Here is a 23,229-nt window from a genome sequence, read left to right as displayed (position 1 = left end):
CTTAAAAATATTCCCATAATACAGTGTCAGAGAAATTGTAGAGAAGCACTGACAATATACCCAATGCATTTTCATAATCAATCAAATTAACATATTTTGTACTAATAAACATCATTCAGTTGTTTCTGGGCGAATTTACACCAAAAAGCACGAATGCATTACTCAGAACTTATCGTTTTCTTACTATGACCACTTCATTAATTATTGGGTGAAGCCATTGTCCATTAGTTGTATACCTATATAAGTCGTGTTCTGTGAAAACTAGGCATAATGCATGTGCCTAAAGAGTTGTCCGCACAGGCTAATAAGGGACAACACTTTCAGCCTAAATTGGATTTTTGCTAAGAAGAGAATTCATTTAAACGAAAAATGTCATAAAAGCGGAAATTGTCGTCCCCGATTAGCCTGTGCCAACACAATTATTGGGTGAAGCCATTGTCCATTAGTTGTATATCTATATTGGGTGAAGCCATTGTCCATAAAAGTATACCTATATATTTTCTATGGGGTGAAGCCATTGTCCATTAGTTGTATACCTATATATTTTCCCAGATTAGGCAAATTTAACGGTCCAATTACTTCTTCATTCTTCTGCTGTGTTTTATGATGTTATCAGGTTGTAATTCACATGACAATTGTGTGCTGTGCCACCAGATGAACACAAATGATTCAAATGATTTGTGAAAACAATGCAATTGTCTGAAAATTTAGAGTCATTTATTATTGGGGGAAATCTGGGTGTCCGAAAAATTGTCACAAAAAATAATTATTTTGGCTAAAAAAGAGGGTGTCTGAAAACTTAGAGAAATAAAAGAGATGTGTTTGTCAGAAACACAATGCCCCCTATTGCGCCGCTTTGAAATACAATTTCAATATATCATTTGGCAGGTTTAGAAATTATCTCCCTTTTAAATTTTATTACTTCCCTTGGATTGTATTTTTTTACTTTTGACCTTGAAGAACGACCTTGACCTTTCACCACTCAAAATGTGCAGCTTCATGAGATACACATGCATGCCAAATATCAAGTTGCTATTTTCAATATTGCAAGAGTTGTGGCCAATGTTAATGTTTTCGGACGGACTGACGGACAGTTCAACTGCTATATGCCACCCTACCGGGGGCATAAAAAGTACTTTATACGGTACATATTTACATATATTAACATATGTCACTTTATTACTCGATGTAAGAACAAGATGAAAGCGTTATTTGTTGTCCAAACAGTAAAATATACAAACACTTTTACATGTTTATCTTTATTGCAAATAGAGTTCATATTCTTTGAAGCAACTAACTATATGAAAAAAGGTAAATAAAAATACAAAATACACACACAAAACTACCATTTGTCATACAACCTAAATAAATGAATATAAACAAATATAAACATATAATATAAAGAAAATCTAAATGTACTGTTAAGAGTTTCCAAAGAAATATAATATACATTTTAAATTTTAGCGTGCATATAACGTTTCTAACAAAACAACCGGTAACTAATTTCAAAGTTGTTTTAGAAAATAAATATTGTTTTGTTTGTATGGTCTTTTTTTCATTATAAACTCAATATTATAACATTTCCGTTTGGTAAAACAATTTTTCAATAGTACAAAACAATTATAATATAGATTTAAGAATCAAAGTACTTGAAAATTATATACATTACACAGAGTAACGTTTTAATAATAACATGGGATAATTTTAGGCAAATATATAAGAAATCTACCGACTCTACCCTTTCCCACTCAAAAACAGTGAAAATGGCTATGTGCAAACAGCATAAAAACAGATCAGCCTGCGAGTAACTCGCAGTCTGTTCAGGTTTTACGCTGTTTGCTGCTCATCAGTATCTAAGGGTTGGAAATTAAGCCTTTAAAACTTGAATTTAGTAAGAAAGGTCTTTAATCAAATTTATCTTTGTAAGGGCTATAAGTGCTTCAAAATACTTGTCTAAGTGGTAAAGGGTCAAATAAACAGGTAACACATATCCAAATGGAAAACATTGTTCATGGTTTTGTTACTAGTCTAACATCTTAATCTCTGAATTCTATTTTCTATTGATATGAAAACAATAATACCTGGAATGTGTTCTCAACGTGGATGTCTGCTTCCATTTTCCATAAACCTTGTAAGTTTATCTTAAAATGTATTAACTCTACCAGTACATGTACATCAACAATTTATTATCCAATTACTTTTTTAATTAATTTTATAAATTATTCAGTTAATCAATAAATCACTTAAGTTCACAGCATAAAATAGTTATCATTAATACATAATTAGAACAAGAGCATTTGACTAAGAAGCAAAGAGATAGGGAAAAAGGTGATTTAAGTATAGGATTTTACTCCAAGCGTTTCTGCAATTCTGCCCCAGGTACACTAAGTGAATCCAAACAGGTGGTCCATCAAGAACATATTTGATCTGATACAAATGTCATTTAATATTTATTTTATTGAACCAGTTAAAAAAAAACATAAAAAAGAAAGGCTCTTGAACTATTTACTTATTTCCTGGACAGTTCAATAAAATTGGGTGTGAAATGATCATGTCATATTTTTTTATCACGTGTGTTTATTAAAAAATGAAATCTTCTTTTCTCAAGAAATTGTAATAAATGCAAGTTGTTTAATTACATCAATATTATCTAATATGATTGGTCATAGAAAATGAAGCTAATGAAACAATGGCTAAAAGAACAAATCTATTTTTTTTTTGAAAAGTAGAACAATTGTAATGGCTGTGTGTGAATTGTAATGGCTGTGTTACACAGAAAGGCATAGTGTACAATAGATTTGCAAAACAAACATGCTTGACTCAATTTCTTATCGCAAATATCACAAACAGAAAACAATGTAAAGCAAAACATTAAATAGTATATATATTGTTATTTCTTGAAAGGTGTGGGAATGTAAAGTGCACAACACTGAATATAAAATGTCACACTTATCACCGAATTATATAAAGCATAAGTGAAAAACAATTACAAACTTAAAATGGCAAGAACCCACAACTGTTAACATTTATGGAAACATTAATTGAGCAATATTTAATAAATTACTTTATCGGTATTAACATCATACAGTGTTTTTTGTAGTTTAAAATGTAGAGTATTCAATGGTTTCAAATGAACAATAACAGCACTTACATAATTTGTATATACTGGTAGTTCTGATTTCACTTGACAAGATACATACATGTATGTAACAGATCTTACATATTCCAATTATTCTGTATGGAGGTTGTATTTAGGAAAAGATCTCTTATCATGAAAGAAACAGGTTGCTTCTTATAAAAAGGGACAGGGTTGTTAGATCTGTCTTTTGACATTTTCTAATTAACTACTCAATCCAAAGAATGTCTTTGTCTCATATTTAAATTAAGAATTTTTAATATAGTGTGTTCATTTGGCATTGAATATTTGACAATCAAAAATATTAAACAGGAGCAGGGCCAAGCACCCTACTGTTTTACTTTAGACCTTTCTCTATTATATACATGTAATACCATATTGAGCAGATTACAAGGCAACTTTACCTGTTGATAGCTAGTAACTTTAGTAACTTTCAAGAACCGTTTCTAAGTCAACATTTTTTTACTTGTTGTATATTGATGTATATGTCATTTATGAAACTTCTTTATTGTAAATCACAACCTTACAGTTAAATACTTTTGTTCCTTTTAAACAATTAGATGCAAACAGAATACGAGATTCATTTCTTGACATGTACAGTATTTCAAACTTTCTAGACAGTACAAAAGCGAAGCCCTGACAACTAACATCCTTAATTGCACACAAGAAGTGAAACATCTTTAAACAGTTATGGCAAGTGTCTGAAAAGCCTAAGATAAAAAAGTTTAACAAAGCAAGCTAAATTACATGTACAAATGTGCAACACATATTGTTTTCAATTCCAAAAGTATAAGTAATATGCTTGTTGAAATGATCATTGGCAATCCCATAAAATACATGTGAAATGTAGTGTATAAGAAATAGGAATACATGCAAATGGCTAATGCATACATGCAATAACAATGTATATGAAACAAATATGAATTAGAATTTTAAGTTAATGAAATGACTACTTCGTGTATAAATGTATCTTCACCTGTTTTCAGTATTACAATACTTTACTTGAACATGTTAACACTACTTGTACATAGAAATGTATAGAAAAAAAGCCTGATAAATATTTGAATGCCAGAAGTAGCATTGTAATAATCTCATACTAACTTAAATTAACCTGATTGTTCATTTTACAGTGTACGTTACCCACCCAGGGCCCAGGTATTCACAAAACTCTTAATTGAAGCCTTAACTTAAGTTGTGCTTAAGTTTAATTTCAGACCACATTTCGTTGTGAAACCTGTTTAAACAAGAGTTCCGCGGTCGGAGATGACCGCATTGAAGCCGGATTTTTGATTTAAATGACAGGAAAGTACCTTTCGTGTTTTTGTCAATGCAATACTTAAATTACTGAAATATTGTTCAAAGGTCAAAATGAAATGTAAGTACTTTTCAAGGCATGAGCAAACCTTGTGTTATGTTTTGAATGCATGCATATACATGAACAACAATAACATTTAAGGTCACAAATATGAACTTGAATTGACAATTAGGAAAGTTTGATCTCAATTTTTTTATTAGCAAATTAGTAAGATACCTTCAAATGAATGACCTTGAAATGTCCAGTGGTTACTTACTAGTTCTGGCCAACCTTCATGTCAAGTTTCAAGACTCTAGGTCCAAGCATACCAAAGTTATAACAACTTTAACATTTTTACATTCAAGGTCACAGTGACCTTGACCTTCAAATGAATGACCTTGAAATGTCCAGTGGTTACTTACTAGTTCTGGCCAACCTTCATGTCAAGTTTCAAGACTCTAGGTCCAAGCATACCAAAGTTATAACAACTTTAACATTTTTATATTGAAGGTCACAGTGACCTTCACCTTCAAATGAATGACCTTGAAATGACCAGTGGTCATCTGTTAATCCTGGCCAACCTTCATGTCAAGTTTGAAGACTCTAGGTCCAAGCATACCAAAGTTATACCATGAAATAAGAACTTTAACATTTTTACATTCAAGGTCACAGTGACCTTGACCTTCAAATGAATGACCTTGAAATGACCAGTGGTTACTAACTAGTTATGGCCAACCTTCATGTCAAGTTTCAAGACTCTAGGTCCAAGCATACCAAAGTTATAAGAACTTTAACATTTTTTATATTGAAGGTCACAGTGACCTTGACCTTCAAATGAATGACCTTGAAATGACCAGTGGTCATCTGTTAATCCTGGCCAACCTTCATGTCAAGTTTGAAGACTCTAGGTCCAAGCATACCAAAGTTATACCATGAAATAAGAACTTTAACATTTTCGAGCACGCCGCCACCCCGCCCGCCCGCCCGCCCCCCCCCGCCCGCCCGACAACATCAATCTATAAGCCGAGATTTTTTCGAAAAAAATCCGGCTAAAAAATACAACAATAAACAAGAGATTGCCAAGCAATATGGTCCTCCACCGGTGAAACTCCATCATTGTCAGATTTTTTAAATTATATTCGTTACCATAGCAACCATAATTATTGATGTAGGAACAAAATGAAATGACATGCATAATCTCCATAATTATTAATGTAGGAACAAAATGAAATGACATGCATAATCTCCATATTGCCATCTATCCATATTTTAAGTTTCATGAAAAAAATATGAAGAACTTTTAAAGTTATTGCAGGATCCAAAATAGTGTGACGGACAGACTGACAGACAGAGCGCAAACCATAAGTCCCCCCTGGTTTCACCGGTAGGGTACAAAAAACACAATTTCAGAAGCATTTACTGGATTTAAACATTTTAAGTCAGTAACTTAAGGTGTTAAACTTTATTAAGGATTTCTCACAAGTTTTCCCCTACATGCTTTATAAATATGGAGCCTGGTAGGAAGTGTCAAAGGAAATGTATCTTGTATGCATGCAATAAGTTTAAAATATAAATTTTAAGTTCCTGTTAAAGCAAGCAAATCCCTGACAAAGCAATTGTAAATATCCACAAAGAGTACAATATTTAATATGTTGCTTGGCACAGTTAAAAAGGCACATGGGTACATGCTACGCAATATATGACTATGGAAAGTAGTCTGAATTAAAGTAAATTACAGTGATTTCAACATGAACTTTAAATACATATACTGTTGTCCTCCAAAAGTCAAAAACAGTCCATTATTATTATTAGGACCAAATCAATATTAGAACATAAATTCTCAAAAAAAAATTGAACATAATTTTCTAGTCAATAATGAATGTTTTCGCACACATCATTAAGTTTTTTTTTAATACCTCAAATGCTTTCTTAAAACCACCTCATCTATTAATTTTACTTCACTTTTTTAATTCAAAATATTTTTTATAACGTAGCACCCTACCCTTTTCAAATGTAGCTACAATACTGTTCACAAACCTGACCTGCTTGTATACACAACAAACTTACTATGAAAACAAAACAACTACAAGTGAATTAAAGTTATCACTATAATTTACAAGAAATAACAGTTAAGCACCGCTATTTCTAAAGCTTTTATTTCAAAATATAAGCTACAAAACCAAATAATTGCAGGGTTTCTTGCTTTTTAACATCTCTAAAATATAATTTATTAAGCAGCATATACATTTACAAATTATATATAATTATTGTATGATAAAACCGAATAAGGAATTTCATAAAAAGTACAACAGAACATCACTTTTTTTTTTTTTGTACAGTTGCAGTAACCTGAAATAGGGGTGTTCAACTCCACATAGTAAAAAAAAGAAAAGATTTTTCTAAGTACATGATTCACAAAAAAACATTTATTTGTATACAAAATCTTAACTTTACATAATCGTACAAGAACAAGTTTGCAAAAAATCACACCAAACAATTACCAGCTTCACAACTTGTTATTTCACAACAAATGAATAGAAATAATTATGTACAAAACAACACAAGTCCTTTGTTATTTAGTTATTTGAAAGTGACACTCTAAATATACAGTGTAAGTCTTTAGTTATTTGTTATTCAGCTAAATGATTTTCGTTTACATAGGATCACATGATAATTATATTATTCTAAATATTCGGTCTGTGTCTTGAATTGAATTCTCAACTAATTTGAGTGTCTTGTTTACAATATGTGTTGTGTTCTGAGAAAACTGGGCTTAATTCATGTGCGTAAAGTGTCGTCCCAGATTAGCCTGTGCAGTCCACACAGGCTAATCTGGGACGACACTTTCCGCTTTTATGGTATTTTTAGTTTGAAGGAAGTCCCTTCTTACCGATAATAAAGTTTAAGCGGAAAGTGTCGTCCTTGATTGGCCTGTGCGGACTGCACAGGCTAATCTGGGACGACACTTTACGCACATGCATTATGACCAGTTTTGTCAGAAAACGACAAATATGAATGACAACAGTTTTGTTTTATACACACAGTCTGCATCCTTCAGTCATTTTACACACACTTGACAGCCTTGGTGGAATAATGAAAACATTGTTTTTAATGTACAGTCTACCGTCTTTGTTATTCAGATATTTAATAAGTTTGTTTCACATGGTCGCATGACAATAAAGAGCCCCGTTCTGAGATAACTGGGCTTTATGCACGTGCGAAAAGAGTCATCTAAGATTAGCCTGTGCAGTCAGTGACAACGCTATACATCACAACTGGATTTTGGCTAAGAAGAGAATTCTTTTACAAGAAAAATACAATTGAACCGGAAAATGTCATCCCCGATTAGCCTGTGCTGACTGCACAGGCTTATCTGGGATGACACTTATCCCACATGTATTAAGCCCTATTTTCCCAGAATGAGGCTCTAATATTACTCAAGACTTCCATACAGTGTCCTTATTTGAGAGTCTTGATGGTGGCGTAGCGGTCCATGTCCTGGTCCTGGAGGTTGGACACGAGTTTCCGCGCGCGCTTCTCCTTGTGAATGAGAAGCACCAGACTGGACAGGGTAACGCGTGCCTTCTCCAGCTCTGTGATGCTCGTGTGATGGCGCGGATTGAGAATCTTCTCATCTAGCACCTGCGGAAATGAAACAATAATGTTTGAATGTGATCTGCCGGAAAATTTCTAAAATTTTTCAGCACCCTAGTATTTGTTTTCTCTCAGATTATGTTCAGGCCATGATTATAATATCGAAGGTTATACCACAGTCAGATTATTTACCAGTACATAAGACGCCATGATGTCAAGGGTGCAAGACAAACAATGCTGATTGATTTGATAGTTTAGTTTTTATACCTCTGGACGACTGCCTTGTGGTTTCTGAACAGCGTAAAAAATGACATTGCTTGTGAAATATACAGGCCCCGGGTCACACATGGCAGGTGAATGTTTCATACGGGTGTAAAAATGACTGATTATTGTCAGGGGTATCTAGACTGACAGCTTATGCCATGTGTCCCCTAGGTCAGGGGTATCTAGACTGTCAGCTTATGCCATGTGTCCCCTAGATCAGGGGTATCTAGACTGACAGCTTATGCCATGTGTCCCCTAGATCAGGGGTATCTAGACTGACAGCTTATGCCATGTGTCCCCTAGGTCAGGGGTATCTAGACTGACAGCTTATGCCACGTGTCCCCTAGATCAGGAGTATCTAGACTGACAGCTTATGCCATGTGTCCCCCTAGGTCAGGGGTATCTAGACTGACAGCTTATGCCATGTGTCCCCTAGGTCAGGGGTATCTAGACTGACAGCTTATGCCATGTGTCCCCTAGATCAGGGGTATCTAGACTGACAGCTTATGCCATGTGTCCCCTAGGTCAGGGGTATCTAGACTGACAGCTTATGCCATGTGTCCCCTAGGTCAGGGGTATCTAGACTGACAGCTTATGCCATGCATCCCCTAGGTCAGGGGTATCTAGACTGACAGCTTATGCCATGTGTCCCCTAGGTCAGGGGTATCTAGACTGACAGCTTATGCCATGTGTCCCCTAGGTCAGGGGTATCTAGACTGACAGCTTATGCCATGTGTCCCCTAGGTCAGGGGTATCTAGACTGACAGCTTATGCCATGTGTCCCCTAGGTCAGGGGTATCTAGACTGACAGCTTATGCCATGTGTCCCCTAGGTCAGGGGTATCTAGACTGACAGCTTATGCCATGTGTCCCCTAGGTCAGGGGTATCTAGACTGACAGCTTATGCCATATGTCCCCTAGGTCTGGGGTATCTAGACTGACAGCTTATGCCATGTGTCCCCTAGGTCAGGGGTATCTAGACTGACAGCTTATGCCATATGTCCCCTAGGTCTGGGGTATCTAGACTGACAGCTTATGCCATGTGTCCCCTAGGTCAGGGGTATCTAGACTGACAGCTTATGCCATGTGTCCCCTAGGTCAGGGGTATTTAGACTGACAGCTTATGCCAAGTGTCCCCTAGGTCAGGTCAGTCTTCAGATCTACATGTGTTAATAATGCACTAACTCATACTAATGATGCCCTATACATATGTGAAATTTCTGCTTTTCCCAATATTGTCCATTGTTGCCTAGTAACATCTGGGTTTCCAAGTTTTACCCACCAAGACCAAACAATACCAAAAATCCCTGGTTATATGCCACACTCAAAGTAAGAGACTTTGTTTAAATGCCCATTTAAAAAGCAATTTAATCCTCTACAGCTCAGATATGCATGTTGAACCCTTTGTAGTCCCTCAGAAAATCAAATTAATCCAAACATTCAAGTTTTAAAAGCTTCATTTTAAACCTTAACATACTGATAAGCAGATAACAGCATAAAACCTGAATAGCCTGCGAGTAACTTGCAGGCTGTTCTAGTTTTATGCTGTCTGCATATAGCCATTTTCACTTTTCCTGAGTGGGACTGGGTTAAAAAATTAGTTCTTACACTCCAGCAGACGTCCGGTATCTCGTCCCTGGTCCTGTGAATCAGGTGGCCGTTTACGTAGATCATGTTAGCCGCAGCGTCCGAGTCAAGCTTCAACAGCTCATAGCTGAACTGGGCCTGCATCTTGATTTGCTGTTAACAAATTAAGCATCATAGGCTAAGAATATTATCATTCTTGTTCAATCTTATATAACTAAAACAAGCAAATTCGTTGAATTGATATCCCAGCCATTATACTTCTGGACACAAAAGTTTTCTTGACGGATGGACAACACCAACGTGCATCATCCTCTTATCCATATATATACTCATACCAAGTTTCAATGAAATCCGTCAAAGCACTTCCAAGATATGTCTCCATACACACAAAAAAGCATTTTTTCAAGGTACAAAGGGCCATAACTCCGTTATTATCCGATGGTGTACAATGCCATTTGGCGTGCATCATCCTCTTATCCATATATACTCATACCAAGTTTCAATGAAATCAGCCAAAGCACTTCCAAGATATGGCCAGATTTTTTTTGGCCAGATTTTATAGCCGAAATTCGGCTATGTTCCCAATCCCAAAAAGTATACTTTTTTTCCCAAAATGTGGCAAAAAATTACCAATCCCCCCCCCAAAAAAATATTTTTTTTTTAGAAAGAAGTTTCTAATGCTTATTTTATCTCAATTTTCATTCAATTACATCTAACAAAGTATAATATGATTTTGTTCTTTTAATTTGAATGATTATAAAGAGTTATATCAAATTTCGTATTTCCCTAATCAGTGGACTTTTCGTTTGGAATAAAAAGGCTAATGAATTTATTTTCCCAATTTCATGAAAATGCCGATAAAATTCCCAACTCAAAAGCCATGGGCTATCTTCCCAAAATGTGGAAAAAAAACCCTGATGGGAGCGCTCCCGACACAAAAGTGCCGCCGGCCGGATGGATGGACAAGGCCAAAACAATATCACTCCACCTATGGTGGGGGATAATAAACAGCAGGCCTTACTCTGCCATTCCCTAAATCAACAAATGGCTACAAAAAAGCAAATAAGGGTGGAGAAAATTTCCATTTGGCTATATTTTTTCCACGTTTTTCTTCATAATGACCCAAAAATAACCCAATATAATAAAAAATAAGGACAAAAAAACAAAAATTTGACTACATAAAATTTTGAGTCACGAGGCGCCATGAACCATCAAAGGCTGGCTGGGAATTTGTTCATTATTGATAAATTTGGTATAACTCTTGTTTATTTTTTATTTAAATCATTTTTAATGCTTACCGTTTGTACTTTGTTTTCTATTATACAATTGAAATTTGACAATTTTGTTCATATTAATGAAGATTGATCACAATCCAACTGTATTGTTTCTTATGTGTATGTTCTTGAGAATGTTTAAACACAGTGCAATTAAAGCCAAAATTGAATTTTAATATTATTATTACAACAATATGTGATCATGAGTTCATGAGACTACAAGAACTAAAACAATTAATGCAAACACAAAACTAAAGCAGAGCACACTGCAGCATCCCTGATCTGTAGCTGAATCTTGCCTTAAATACTTACAGTTTTGAGTTGATTAATCCAGAGGGACAGCAATTAAACTGCTAACAAACTAGAGGCACATCATCTAGCTTTAAACATAACCTACCCAGAAAAATTACCATTTCTTTCCTTGAAATGAAAATGATCAACAAGTAACTTCAGTGCAGTGATTCTTCTCACACAGAATCTAGCTTCAAGTTTCCTACCCAGAATGTTCCCCCTCTCGTACCTTGTATATCTCCATGCCGCACTGTGAGCTGCTGATAGCGATCACCTGCCTGCCCGCCATGCTGCAGAGACTCTTCAAGTGGAGGGCCTTGGTCTTCTCCATATACAGGGGCACCACTACGTACTCTGGGAACGCCTCTGCCACCGCCTGGGCACCCTGTTCATTCGTGTTTTTACCAATGCCAACAAAGATTTCTTTGCCTGTAATATCAGTTTATTCAGAATGATGTTCATAAAAATGAAAATAAGCAAATTTAGTATGCAGTGAAAGGTGATGGTTAGTTATTATATATACTTTAATTCTTCATTTCCGCCTTTAAATCATTGCAACCCTTCTTTACAGTTATAATAATATACACATAAATTAAGGTTATTCAACTGAGAATGTTTGAGTCAGATCCACCCAGTAGGTAAAGAGAAGTTTAAAACACAAGCTTTGGTTACTATTAATTACAATCTATAGTGGAAAAACACACAAAAGGCCATTATTCTGCCAAAAAAATAGCAGCATTACATATCTTCCTATATAATCATCTAGACAGTAAGGTCATTTTAATTGTGAAAGTTTGATTGAGGTCCGTCCAGGGTTCAAGGAAGTGCAAAACACAATCATTGGGACAAAGATACAGCTAAAAAGAAAAGTGCAAGACTTAATGCTTCCTTCTTCGTGGGCGCATAAAATACAATGAAAGTCAAGACATCTTGTATTAGAATCTAAGATTTACATTCATGCATGCTTTGCCATAAGCTGAGAGCAGTTACCATATTAAATGCGAAGACTGTTGTTGTACATGGATTCTGTATCATAAGACCATATCTGAACATTCAGTTTATATTCCATACCTGTAAATAGCACATCGCCACCATCAAGTGTTGCTGAGCCATCATTGATCTCTTGAATTCTTAGTTTGAGGTCATTTTTTAGAACTCTTCTGATTTCTTTTGTCTAGAAAATAAAATGATTAAGAAAATAAAAATGAATTTCTATTTATAGCTTTATGGTTATTCCAATTCGTACAGTGTGGTATCGAAGCAGACATCTCGCAGTCCGACAGCTGTAAACAAACCGCAGATCTGCTTTATTATAATACATTGCAGGCGGTTTTTATTGAATTACTTGTCTCATTAATAGATTACCTTCCCCCAACCCCCTAAAATTTTCTAAACGGATTTACGTGATTTGGAAAAATGGCATCTGCGTCGATCCAAAAACTGGAATTCCTGTTTAACCCGGAAAACTTTCACCCATGCAGATTAAGTGTTAAGTATATTAAATAAACTCAGATAAATACATCAATAACACAACATTAACTCTGAAATTTGTGTGTTTTTATTTGTTAATGTTGTCCCCATAAGCCTGCAATGTGTGTTGTTTCTGATTAATGATAATGGGCATGGTGTAATGAGGGGTATAATTTAAAACAAGTGAAGAGTTGTTTTAACACTTAATACAAACCACTTCTACTTTAAGTTTCATCACTTTAACCTAATTTTAGCTGATTGAGAAGTCACTTCCCTCAAATTTGAACATAGGTTGAGCCCTGGTGAATAGGGAATTATTCGTCTATTTGTTGATTATTGGTATTCGTCATTGGATGGTCTCCAGCAGTATGTTCTAATATATTTATGTATTCGCATTCGAAATTGTTTATGTTTAATATAAAAAATGTAAAATAAATCTTTAAAAAATCTAATATTTCTTGTGGCATTTCTTTTGTTCCCTGTATTTTAAATATTGTCAATTTATTTTAAAATGTTTTAAAATATTTATATATTCAATCTCAATATTGTTAATGTATTATTAAACAAGAGTGCCAAACTGTCACAAGATACGCCCGTTCGAAGGTTTTGGACACCATGCTCAATGCTTGAAATGCACTAAGTGACCTCGAGACCTAGTTATTGACCCGGCATGACCCATATTTGAACTTGACCTAGATATCATTTAGACGTAACATATGACTAAATTCGATGAAGATCAGATGAAAACTACTTCAATTAGAGAGCGGACACCATGCTAAATGCTTGAAATCCACTAAGTGACATCGTGACCTCGTTTTTGACCCGGCATGACTCATATTTGAACTTGACCTACATATCATCTAGACACAACTTCTGACCAAAGATCGGGTGAAAACTACTTCAATTAGAGAGCGGACACCATGCTTAATCCTTGAAATGCACTAAGTGACCCCATGACCTAGTTTTTGACCCTGCATGACCCATATTCGAACTTGATCTAGATATTGTCTAGACACAACTTCTGACCAAGTTTGGTGAAGATCGGATGAAAACTATTTGAATTAGAGAGCATACACTGCTGTGGATGCCGCCCGCCAAGGGTGAAACTTTAATACGTCCCGTTTTTAAAAACAGGCGTATAAAAATGTAAAATAAAAATAAATCTTAAATTGAAATACATTCTTTTTATGTATTTTTTTTAAATCCTGACATTGCTTGAAATGCATGTAAAGAATACATTTATCCTGAAAAAATAATCTTGAAATAACAGCGCCAGGTGACAATCAAAGGTGTGAAAGGTTTGCGTTATTCTTCCCACATATACAATACTATTCACACCTGTTTGCCTATGTTGTATCAGTGGGACGAAACATCCTATCCCTCCCTACACAAATATCAGTGGCACGAAACGTCAATCACCCAAAAATCACTTGTGACTTTTCAACAATTTGTTTATCATTCTCACCTCCCCTTGTCGGACTTTCAGACCAGGGCGGGTTATGAGCGCAGTGCCGCCTATGATGACTGCACAGTCCTCCACGCAACAGCAGTCTTTGTAATCTTCATCGTCCTCAAGCTCGATGATGTTTAGCGAACATTTTCTAAGAACATCCACAAGCTGTGCCTGTTCGTCCCTCGCCCGTTGGTAATCAATTGGATTCGAAGTAACTCCGCGATCTGCGAAACTTCGGGGTACGCGACATATAATCGCGTAGTTGTAGGAGAACGCGGATGATTTCATGGTATTGGTCATGGTCATGGTCATTTTCTATTCTAAAGGCTTGTTTAGTTTGAAAAAAATATTTGCCCGGAAGCAAAACAGGAAGTGAGTAATCGCGTACAAAACATTTGTGTCGTGGAAATTGCTTTAGCCAAACTGGTCACCGGTCGAACGGCCGAGTATCATTGGCGTAGCTGATAGATAGATAGATAAGATTTATTTTGAGTCGGCAAGACATAAATAGACAACATAAGCCATTAAGGCTTTTGAACCGACTATATAAACATGTTTATAAATGCAACAAGTATAAAACAGCTACAATATGGAAATAAAATATAGCAAAATTAAGTTAATAGATATGATATGCATGCTAATAAGTTAAAGGGATCTTTTCACGCTTTGGTAAATTGACAAAATTGAAAAAAGTTGTTTCAGATTCGCAAATTTTCGTTTTAGTTATGATATTTGTGAGGAAACAGTAATACTGAACATCTACCATGGTCTAATAGAGCCATTATATGCATCTTTTGACGATTTTAAAACCTAAAAATTATAAAGCGTTGCAACGCGAAACGATTGAATAATTTGGAGAGTTCTGTTTTTGTCGTTAAATTTTGTGAAACTACGAAGATTGCTTATATAAGGTATAAAATACGTTCAGCATGTGTACTCGGCGGACTAGCTCAGTAGGTTAAAGCGTTTTTACTTCAGGACATTGGCAGGACTCCAGGGGTCACTGGTTCGAAACCTGGTCCGGGCAATGTTCTTTTCCTTTTTTTAATTTTATTCTTGATTTTTTACTGGAGCTTTTACGATCCAATGTTTACATTTATCGATATAAAGCATTTAATGAAAAAGTTAAAAAATGCCAAAATCTGTGAAAAGGCCCCTTTAATGAAATAACAGTATTGCATTCTAATAGTTTTCATACTATTTAAAGAAATATTGTGCAGAGCCGCTGATCTTGATCTATAAGTAGATCTAAAAAATAAAAAAATAAAAAAACTGCCGTACAAATTGTGAGTTTAAAGACTAAGAAGAAACGAAACACAAAATGAGCTTAGAAAGTGGGTAAAGACGAGGTATCAAATCAAAACAGATTCGAATTGAACTGGTCAGCAGCTTCCTCACAAATAAAAGGTTGCAAGTACACAAAAGCAAATATAAATCTGACAAGCACAGCAAGTACACATAAGTACATAAAAAACTGACAAGTACACATAAGCATATACAAACTGACAAGCACAGCACAGCAAGTACATATAAGCACATATAAAACTGACAAGCACAGCAAGTACATATAAGCCCATATAAAACTGACAAGCACAGCAAGTACATAAAAGCACATAATAAAATAACTGACAAGTACACATAAGCATATACAAACTGACAAGCACAGCACAGCAAGTACATATAAGCACATATAAAACTGACAAGCACAGCAAGTACATATAAGCCCATATAAAAACTGACAATCACAGCAGACCGAAGGTAGTTATAGATTTAAGGTAAAAGCAGATTTCATACCAAACAAAATAATAGTGAAAAATGTTCATGGTAAAATGTTCATTGACTGGCATTAAGCACATAAAGACAGACAAGCAAGGCAAGCTTTGGGTAGTATTAGAATTTAGGTAAACAGATTACGTAACAAATAAAAAATAGTAATGAAAAGTGAATAATGTTCATTTGACTGGTGTCATTCAACTGGCTCTAAACATACAACATTAATGCATACATGTATACACATAGATGGGTACAAAAAAAAGCACAATGCATATAGGCCTAAGCATTTCAGCACAAATAACAAGCAGTACAGAATATTTAGACAATAGAACTCAACAGGGTAATGTTGAACATGCAATACAAAAAGCACAAAAAGAGCGCAAAAAGCACAAAAATAAGCACAATAAGCATGAAAGAGAAGGGCACAGAAACTAGAAACTACTTATTTTGCAGTATGCTGTACTTGTGCTGTGGCCCTGTCCCAGGAACAAGAAGAACATTTACAGAAATTTCCATTCCAAGACTGAATAAGATTTTTGAATTGATTATAATTTATGTTGGCTCTAAATTCTTCTGGGAGGGAATTCCACAGCACACGGGCAGCATACATGAAAGACTGCTTACCATAGGTTGAAGTCTTTACTCTAGGAATCTGTAAAAATATTTGAATATCTAAAATTTATTGACGAATTTCTTTTTCGGCGTAAGCTGTATTAAGCCAGCTTTTCACCCTGACTTGACCTTTGTAAGTGTCCAATAATATTCAAATAAAATTTCCCGCGGCTAGGTACGAATGAATACACTTCATTTATTCCATTGGCACTCTGGATCAGCAGACGATTTATTTCATAAATCAATCTTACGGAGGAATCCGAGATAGCCGATGTATCACGATTGATTCCATTGGCTGATTTGAGTATAACACCAGAACATTGGAAACATATCCGCGTCTTTGTAACACTGTTTTACTGCATGAAACAATTTTATCTCTAATGGAAAGGCTCAATAGATAGAACAGTTTTACAATCAATTTTCGACATAAATACAGTTTGTGCGTTCACCTTTTATTTTCAGAGAATTACCAGCGCAAAAGCGTTTATACTAAAGGCTATATTCTCACATTTAGTACTTACTTGCATTGCATTTCAACCCGCGAGGTTTCGGGTCAATTCGCGGCCAGTGTGTGAAAGTCAGAGTTTATATACAGTTCATCACCGGAGTTCGCAGAAGGGGTTGCGATCTTTTCATTGAAGGAAAAAATTGGAATCTATGCTATTTTTGTCTGATGGAGTAAAAAGTTCGTTTAGTCGCTTTGTCGATATATCAATATTTTAGACACAACTGTTGCATTGGTCGTGTACAGTTGGCGTAAACAAGCCGTCGTTTCAGCAGCAGAATTGTTACCTAACTTTAATGCATTGCATTCCAATCCGCAAGGTATCAAGGTCAGTTTGCGGTCAGTTGCAGAAATCTTTATATAAACGCCGTCTCGTAAACTTTGTGCACTTGAAGTCTGTTTTGATCAGAAAGATACTAAATAAAGATATTCGGCGATATTATTGTGGTATGTCAATCATCGATTTTTAATATGTTTTCAACATTTGCATGATAAGGACCAATTTTGATAAAATTAATTAGAAATATTTATCCATTTAGACCAGTTTATTAAGCATGAGCACAATAATTCACTATACTATAATTATGCAATTAAATAAGATTCGAGTATTGCCGGCTGACCTATATGCACTCGTTTATTTTCATGTTTCTTGTGTTTTTCTGTTCTGTAAATATAGATATCTGAGTAATAATATCACATAAAGCAAAATAAGCCACGAAATCTGGCGCAACACCCCGTAATTGATTTGCTTGTGATGTAGCTAAGAACTGCGCAGAAAAAAAGGCATCCGCTACTTTTTATCTCATAGAGATAACTTTTGATCGTTCATAAACATCGACCACAATCAACGCCGTATATCTTTTTTAAAGATATTTCTTGTTACAACTAAGTTAGTTAGTACTACAGGCGCAAGCCCGTTAAGAATTTTGTAGGTTTCAATAGCCATACTACGCATTCTTTTAATATAAAGAGATGGAATTTTAACTTTTTGAAGCAAATCATGGTAAGATGAAGACAAATCATTGTAAACAAATCTAAGTGCCCTTTCTTGCAGTCTTTCCATTTTCTTTGTATTGTTTTTAGAACAGAAATGCCAGGCCATTGAGCAAAAATTGAAATTGGATAATATAAAAGTATGAAAAACTGTCAATTTATTTAGCTTATTTAGATGTTTACCTATTCTTTAAAGGATATTTAATTGCCTACCCGCTTTTTTACAAATATTCCCAATATGATCTTCGAAATTTAGTTTATAATCAATATCAATACCAAGAAGTTTTACTGTTTCATCACATGTTATGCTGCTGTCTCCAATTTTGAATATGGGGTTTTTACTAAAAGATTTTTTGCCTACTGCTATGGCCTGAAATTTATCTGGATTGGCTTGCATTTTATTAATCCTAAACCAGTCGATAAGGATGTTACTTTCATTTTGTAGAACTTTAATAACTTCATTAAAATCTGGTGAATGAAAAGATAAGGTATTGTCATCAGCATAATTATATAGTGAGCTTTTCTGAATAAAGTAGAAAATGTTTATAAATACATTGAAAAGAAGGGGCCCTAGAATGGAACCTTGTGGTACACCTTTGCCTATGCCAGCCCAAGAACTTACAATATTTCCAACCTTAATTTGTTGTTTTCTGTTTGTTAGGTAAGATTGTAGGAGGCTGGTGGCAGGCTCTGATAATCCATATTAATTTTATTTTGATAAAAGTATATCATGCGGAAATCAGTCAAACGCTTTTGATAAATCCATTAAAATAGCGACAATATATTCATTATTATCCAGAGCCTTCCTCCAGTCCTCCAACAATCTTAGTAAAGTGGTTTGGCACCCATAGCCTTTTCTAAAAGCACATAAATAATTGTCAAAAATAGTTTCGAAATAATCAGTTAGTTGTTCAGATAGGACTTTTTCAAAAATCTTAGATGGAATAGGTAAAATGCTTACAGGTCTAAAATTAGCTTTTAGTAAAGCATCATTTTTCTTGTATAGAGGAGTGACTTGAGCCAGTTTTAGGTTATCTGGAAAACATGAAGTAGTAATTGAAAAATTTACCAAATTTGTAATGGGCTCAACAAATGCTGGTTTACCAAGTTTTAGAAGTTTAACAGAAATTTTGTCAACTCCTGTAGCTTTTTTGATATTAAATTTGTCTATGATTTTACTTATTTTAGTTTGTATGTTCGAAGTTAAAATTTTCTGGGGTAAATTTTCTTTCTTTGATTTTATTTTAGCTTGGGTGGTTGTTTGGGTCAAAAACATAATCTTTACCAATATCATTTGCAACAGTTGTAAAAAAGTCATTAAAAATTTCCGAAACATCCTGATCATCTGAAATCATTTTATCATTTTCATTTAGTATAATTTTGGGTTTTTCAGCCAGACATTTTTTAGACATATAAGGCTTAATTGTACTCCAAAAATCAGAAGACTTACATCCACCTAAACATCTTTCTTGAAAGTAATTATTAACTGAAATTTTCTTCAATTTATTTTCAAGGTTTCTACATTTTCTATACTTTTCCCAGTTTATAGAGTTTCTACAATGAAGATATTTGTTATAGTACATTTTCTTATTATATATTGCTTTCCTAAGATCTCTATTCATGTAAGGTATTTGGTTGGCTTTCCTAAGATCTCTATTCATGTAAGGTAATTGGTTGGCTTTTTTATACATTTGCTTAGTAGGAGCATGCTTATCTATTATTTCAGTAACTTTAGATTCAAAATTGCTGTAAACAGTATTTATGTCTGCATTTGTATTTTGTAAAGTTGATGAATCTGGAATAAAAATAGTTGATAAATCATTATTAAAAGATTCTATATCAAAATTTTTAAAACTTTTGTACTGATTTTTTTTGGGTAGAATTATTTATGACCGTACAGATCATATTGTGACAGTCACTTATACCTGTCGCAAAATTTAATGTTCTCATACAGAGCTTTTTGTTATTAGTGATAATAACATCTAGTAAAGATGGAGAACAGTTTTTCATAAAACATGTAGCAGATGTAATCAAATTTTTAAAATAAGAAAAGTTCAATAAAATCTTGTAAAGGTTTAGCTTTGGAAACTTGTAACAGATCAAAATTTAGATCTCCAATTAACATAAAATTATCAAATTTAGATAAAATGTTGTCTACACATGAGATTAAATTTTCAAAGAACAAGTTTTCCTTACAGTTTGGTGGTCTATACACACAAGAAATAATCCATTTTGTTTTGTTTAAAATTACCTCAAAGCAAATGTTCTCGATTGAATCTTTTTCCAAGTCTTTTCTTCTACGGGCTGGTATTTCTGACCTGATAAATGCAGCAATGCCTCCTCCGTGAATGTTTCTGTCCTCTCGTTGTAGTTTATAACTATTACTTGAAATAAAGAGTCTACAAAAGTGTCATCTAATTTTGTTTCTGAGATGAACAGTAAATCGACAACTTTATCAGTTAAAAGTTCATGAATATCTGTGAATTTGTATCTAAAGCTGGATGTTTGTTCCTTGCTGATCGAATTTCCTGAAAGGTTGAACAATCTTTGCTATTAGGCACAGCGGACCCGGGCCTACACTTCTTTTTTTGAAACATGAAAAAATGAAAATGCTTTAACTTCGAAAAACGCATTAAAATGCTGACCCTGACGGGGGATGAGGTGTCAGAAATCTGCATTTCATATTGACATAATCCTCAGACAATGGATTCTGGTCGTGTTCAAAAGACATTTTTTTCAATTATCAAATCTACTTCTTTCTATGTGCATAGATTCTAGTAAGCTTCTTTTCACGTGAAATCATCAACACATTTGCCTAAGTTAAGTGTAGAAATATTGATTTCATGTAATGGATGTACTTGTTAGAACAATTAGTGTAATGGATCGACTATAAGTAAGGCTCGATTGGTCATTGTCGGCTCGGGTACTACTTACATGTACCCCGTGTACTCTAAGTATACTTACATGTACCCCGGGTACGGTAAATATACTAAAAAGTACCCAGGAAATTTAACGCTAAATCGGTCGTTGTCGGCTATTTTTTTTAAAATTAATTATATTCACATTTATGTAATTTTTCTGTAAAATGGCCTCTTTATTATCGTAACTCGTACTCAAAAAGCATGTTGATGCAGTTTTTTGTAAAAGAGAAGTTTGTTTAAGATAATCGGTAGCGCGTTTTACAACATCGGATTTTGGACGGGAATCCAACTCGGGTACAGTCTAATATCGACCGGGTACGATTAAGTATATTTACCGTACCCGGGATACATGTAAGTATACTTAAGATAACCCGGGGTAAATGTAAGTAGTACCCGAGTCAACAATGACCAATCGAGCATAAGTAAGTTTACACTCAACACGTTACGGTGCCGTTAAAGACATGCAGACAGTATTATTGAAAAGAATTCCCATGGTTTGACTTGTGAATAAGGCGAGTGTTACACTTTTAAATGTTTCTCTGTTCCATATTGTTTTAAAATTTAGTTTTCTGGTACAACGATAATACAGTAAAATTTAGTTCTCTGACCATGAGATAAAACAGTAAAATATCAAAGAAAAACAGGCCGAAGTCTTATATTTTCTTATTTTATTATTTGTCTAGATATGCGTTAAATCTCACGACAGGCGTTAAAGGATTAAAAAAATTTCAGGGGGAGGACCCCCGGACCCTTTTTTTATGTATCATATCCGGGCCGTCAACTAAAAAATGCTAGCTAAGCCCCTGTGTATTAATAAGATACCATCATTTTGAGCTTAGCTGTATTCAGAGAAAACCTGAGGTTTTGTCATAGCCAGCTTGTCGTATGGCCCTCTTCGTGCTAAAACCTTTACATTTTGCTCTACTATCATGACAAGGTGATTCCACCTACAACTATGAAACTTCACATGTACATGCACCTTGATGAGTTCTACACGCCACACCCATTTTGTGTTCACTAGGTCAAAGGTCACTGTGACCTCTCAAAAAATCAAAAGAAAATCTGAAAGCTTTCATTTATTCAAAACTGCATCCGCAGCCGAGCGTTGGCACCTGTTATGTGGTGCTCTTGTTTATTTATAGTTTGCTATTACAAATCATTTGTTATTGTGAATAGAAATAATGACATTTATTTTTTATCACATTATATGATATCAATTTTTAGCACAATTAATAATTTCAGGGACCTCCGGAAATATTTGTTTGTAAAGGTCCCTGCTAAGTTCTGTCAGGAATCTAAAAGGTGACCTAAGATTAAAAATAAAACAGTTACGTTTCCATAAAAAGAGGGCTCTGTTTAAAAATATGATTTACATTTGTTTTGTATTCTTAGCCTATTTAAAGTGTATTTCAGTCATACTACAGTGGTCAGTTAACTAAGTTTTCCTGTGCAAGCTGATATGATCTTTTCATTTTACAGCCAGTGTGCATATTCATTTCAAAGTCACTGGCATTTTCTGTACTTGAAACATAGGTGGGGACAGGATGACATAATGAATTAGATAATGACTTATCACCATGTTGTGCATTTGGTCCAAGAAGTCCCAATGGCAGATTGAATATACACAGTTTAAGTTTAATCCATAAACACTGGCCTATACTATTATGCTATATAAAAACTTCCAACAACAAAAAATGGCATAAAAAGGTTTATTACAATAGGAAGACCCTAAAACAAATAATATTGGTATTAAAACCTTAAAATTCAAACATTCTGCAACTTTTTGAGCATCTAAAAATCGTTTGAGGTTTGTCATCTTGTTTTGTTTTACGTATGATCTCGAGTCAGGACCAGATTAATTCGGTTTGCATTTATTTGGAGGGCACTTGCCTGTGCTTTCTATTAGGTCAGCGCGCTATTACAATAGATCACAACTGGCAACTTCCAAATCATGGGAAAACCCCAATCATTCCGTGATGCAATGCCATTCTGTTATTTATTGCCCCACATACTTTCATTTTTGAACACTCTTTTTCTTCTTCTGAATCACGAGGAGGAGAACA

The 23,229-nt window shown here is 34.6% G+C and overlaps 2 protein-coding genes across 5 annotated transcripts in view; both read right to left on the bottom strand.

Moving 5' to 3' along the window:
• Window positions 1-23,229, bottom strand: part of LOC127837734 (ecotropic viral integration site 5 ortholog-like) — a 310,389-nt gene that overhangs the window by 86,100 nt on the left and 201,060 nt on the right. The window lies entirely within an intron of this gene.
• Window positions 5,878-14,780, bottom strand: LOC127837741 (N(G),N(G)-dimethylarginine dimethylaminohydrolase 1-like). The gene is made up of 5 exons (XM_052365058.1): window positions 14,375-14,780; window positions 12,511-12,613; window positions 11,669-11,868; window positions 9,896-10,027; window positions 5,878-8,072 (listed from the first exon to the last, which is right to left on the bottom strand). Exons 1-5 carry the CDS (start codon window positions 14,672-14,674, stop codon window positions 7,890-7,892), a joined length of 918 nt encoding a protein of 305 aa, XP_052221018.1. The 5' UTR covers window positions 14,675-14,780; the 3' UTR covers window positions 5,878-7,889.

This window comes from Dreissena polymorpha, chromosome 7 (assembly GCF_020536995.1).
Source record: "Dreissena polymorpha isolate Duluth1 chromosome 7, UMN_Dpol_1.0, whole genome shotgun sequence".
Taxonomy (NCBI): domain Eukaryota; kingdom Metazoa; phylum Mollusca; class Bivalvia; order Myida; family Dreissenidae; genus Dreissena; species Dreissena polymorpha.
This window is presented reverse-complemented; position numbering and strand designations above follow the sequence as displayed.

Bases quoted from the DNA above. Each gene is read 5' to 3' on its own strand.
- LOC127837741 (XM_052365058.1), bottom strand. From the start codon at position 14,674: ATGACCATGACCATGACCAATACCATGAAATCATCCGCGTTCTCCTAC. The intron at 12,614-14,374 runs GTGAGAATGATA...TTTATTTTCTAG, and splicing joins TGAAAGTCCGACAAGGGGAG to ACAAAAGAAATCAGAAGAGT. The intron at 8,073-9,895 runs GTAAGAACTAAT...TCATTTCCGCAG, and splicing joins TACCGGACGTCTGCTGGAGT to GTGCTAGATGAGAAGATTCT.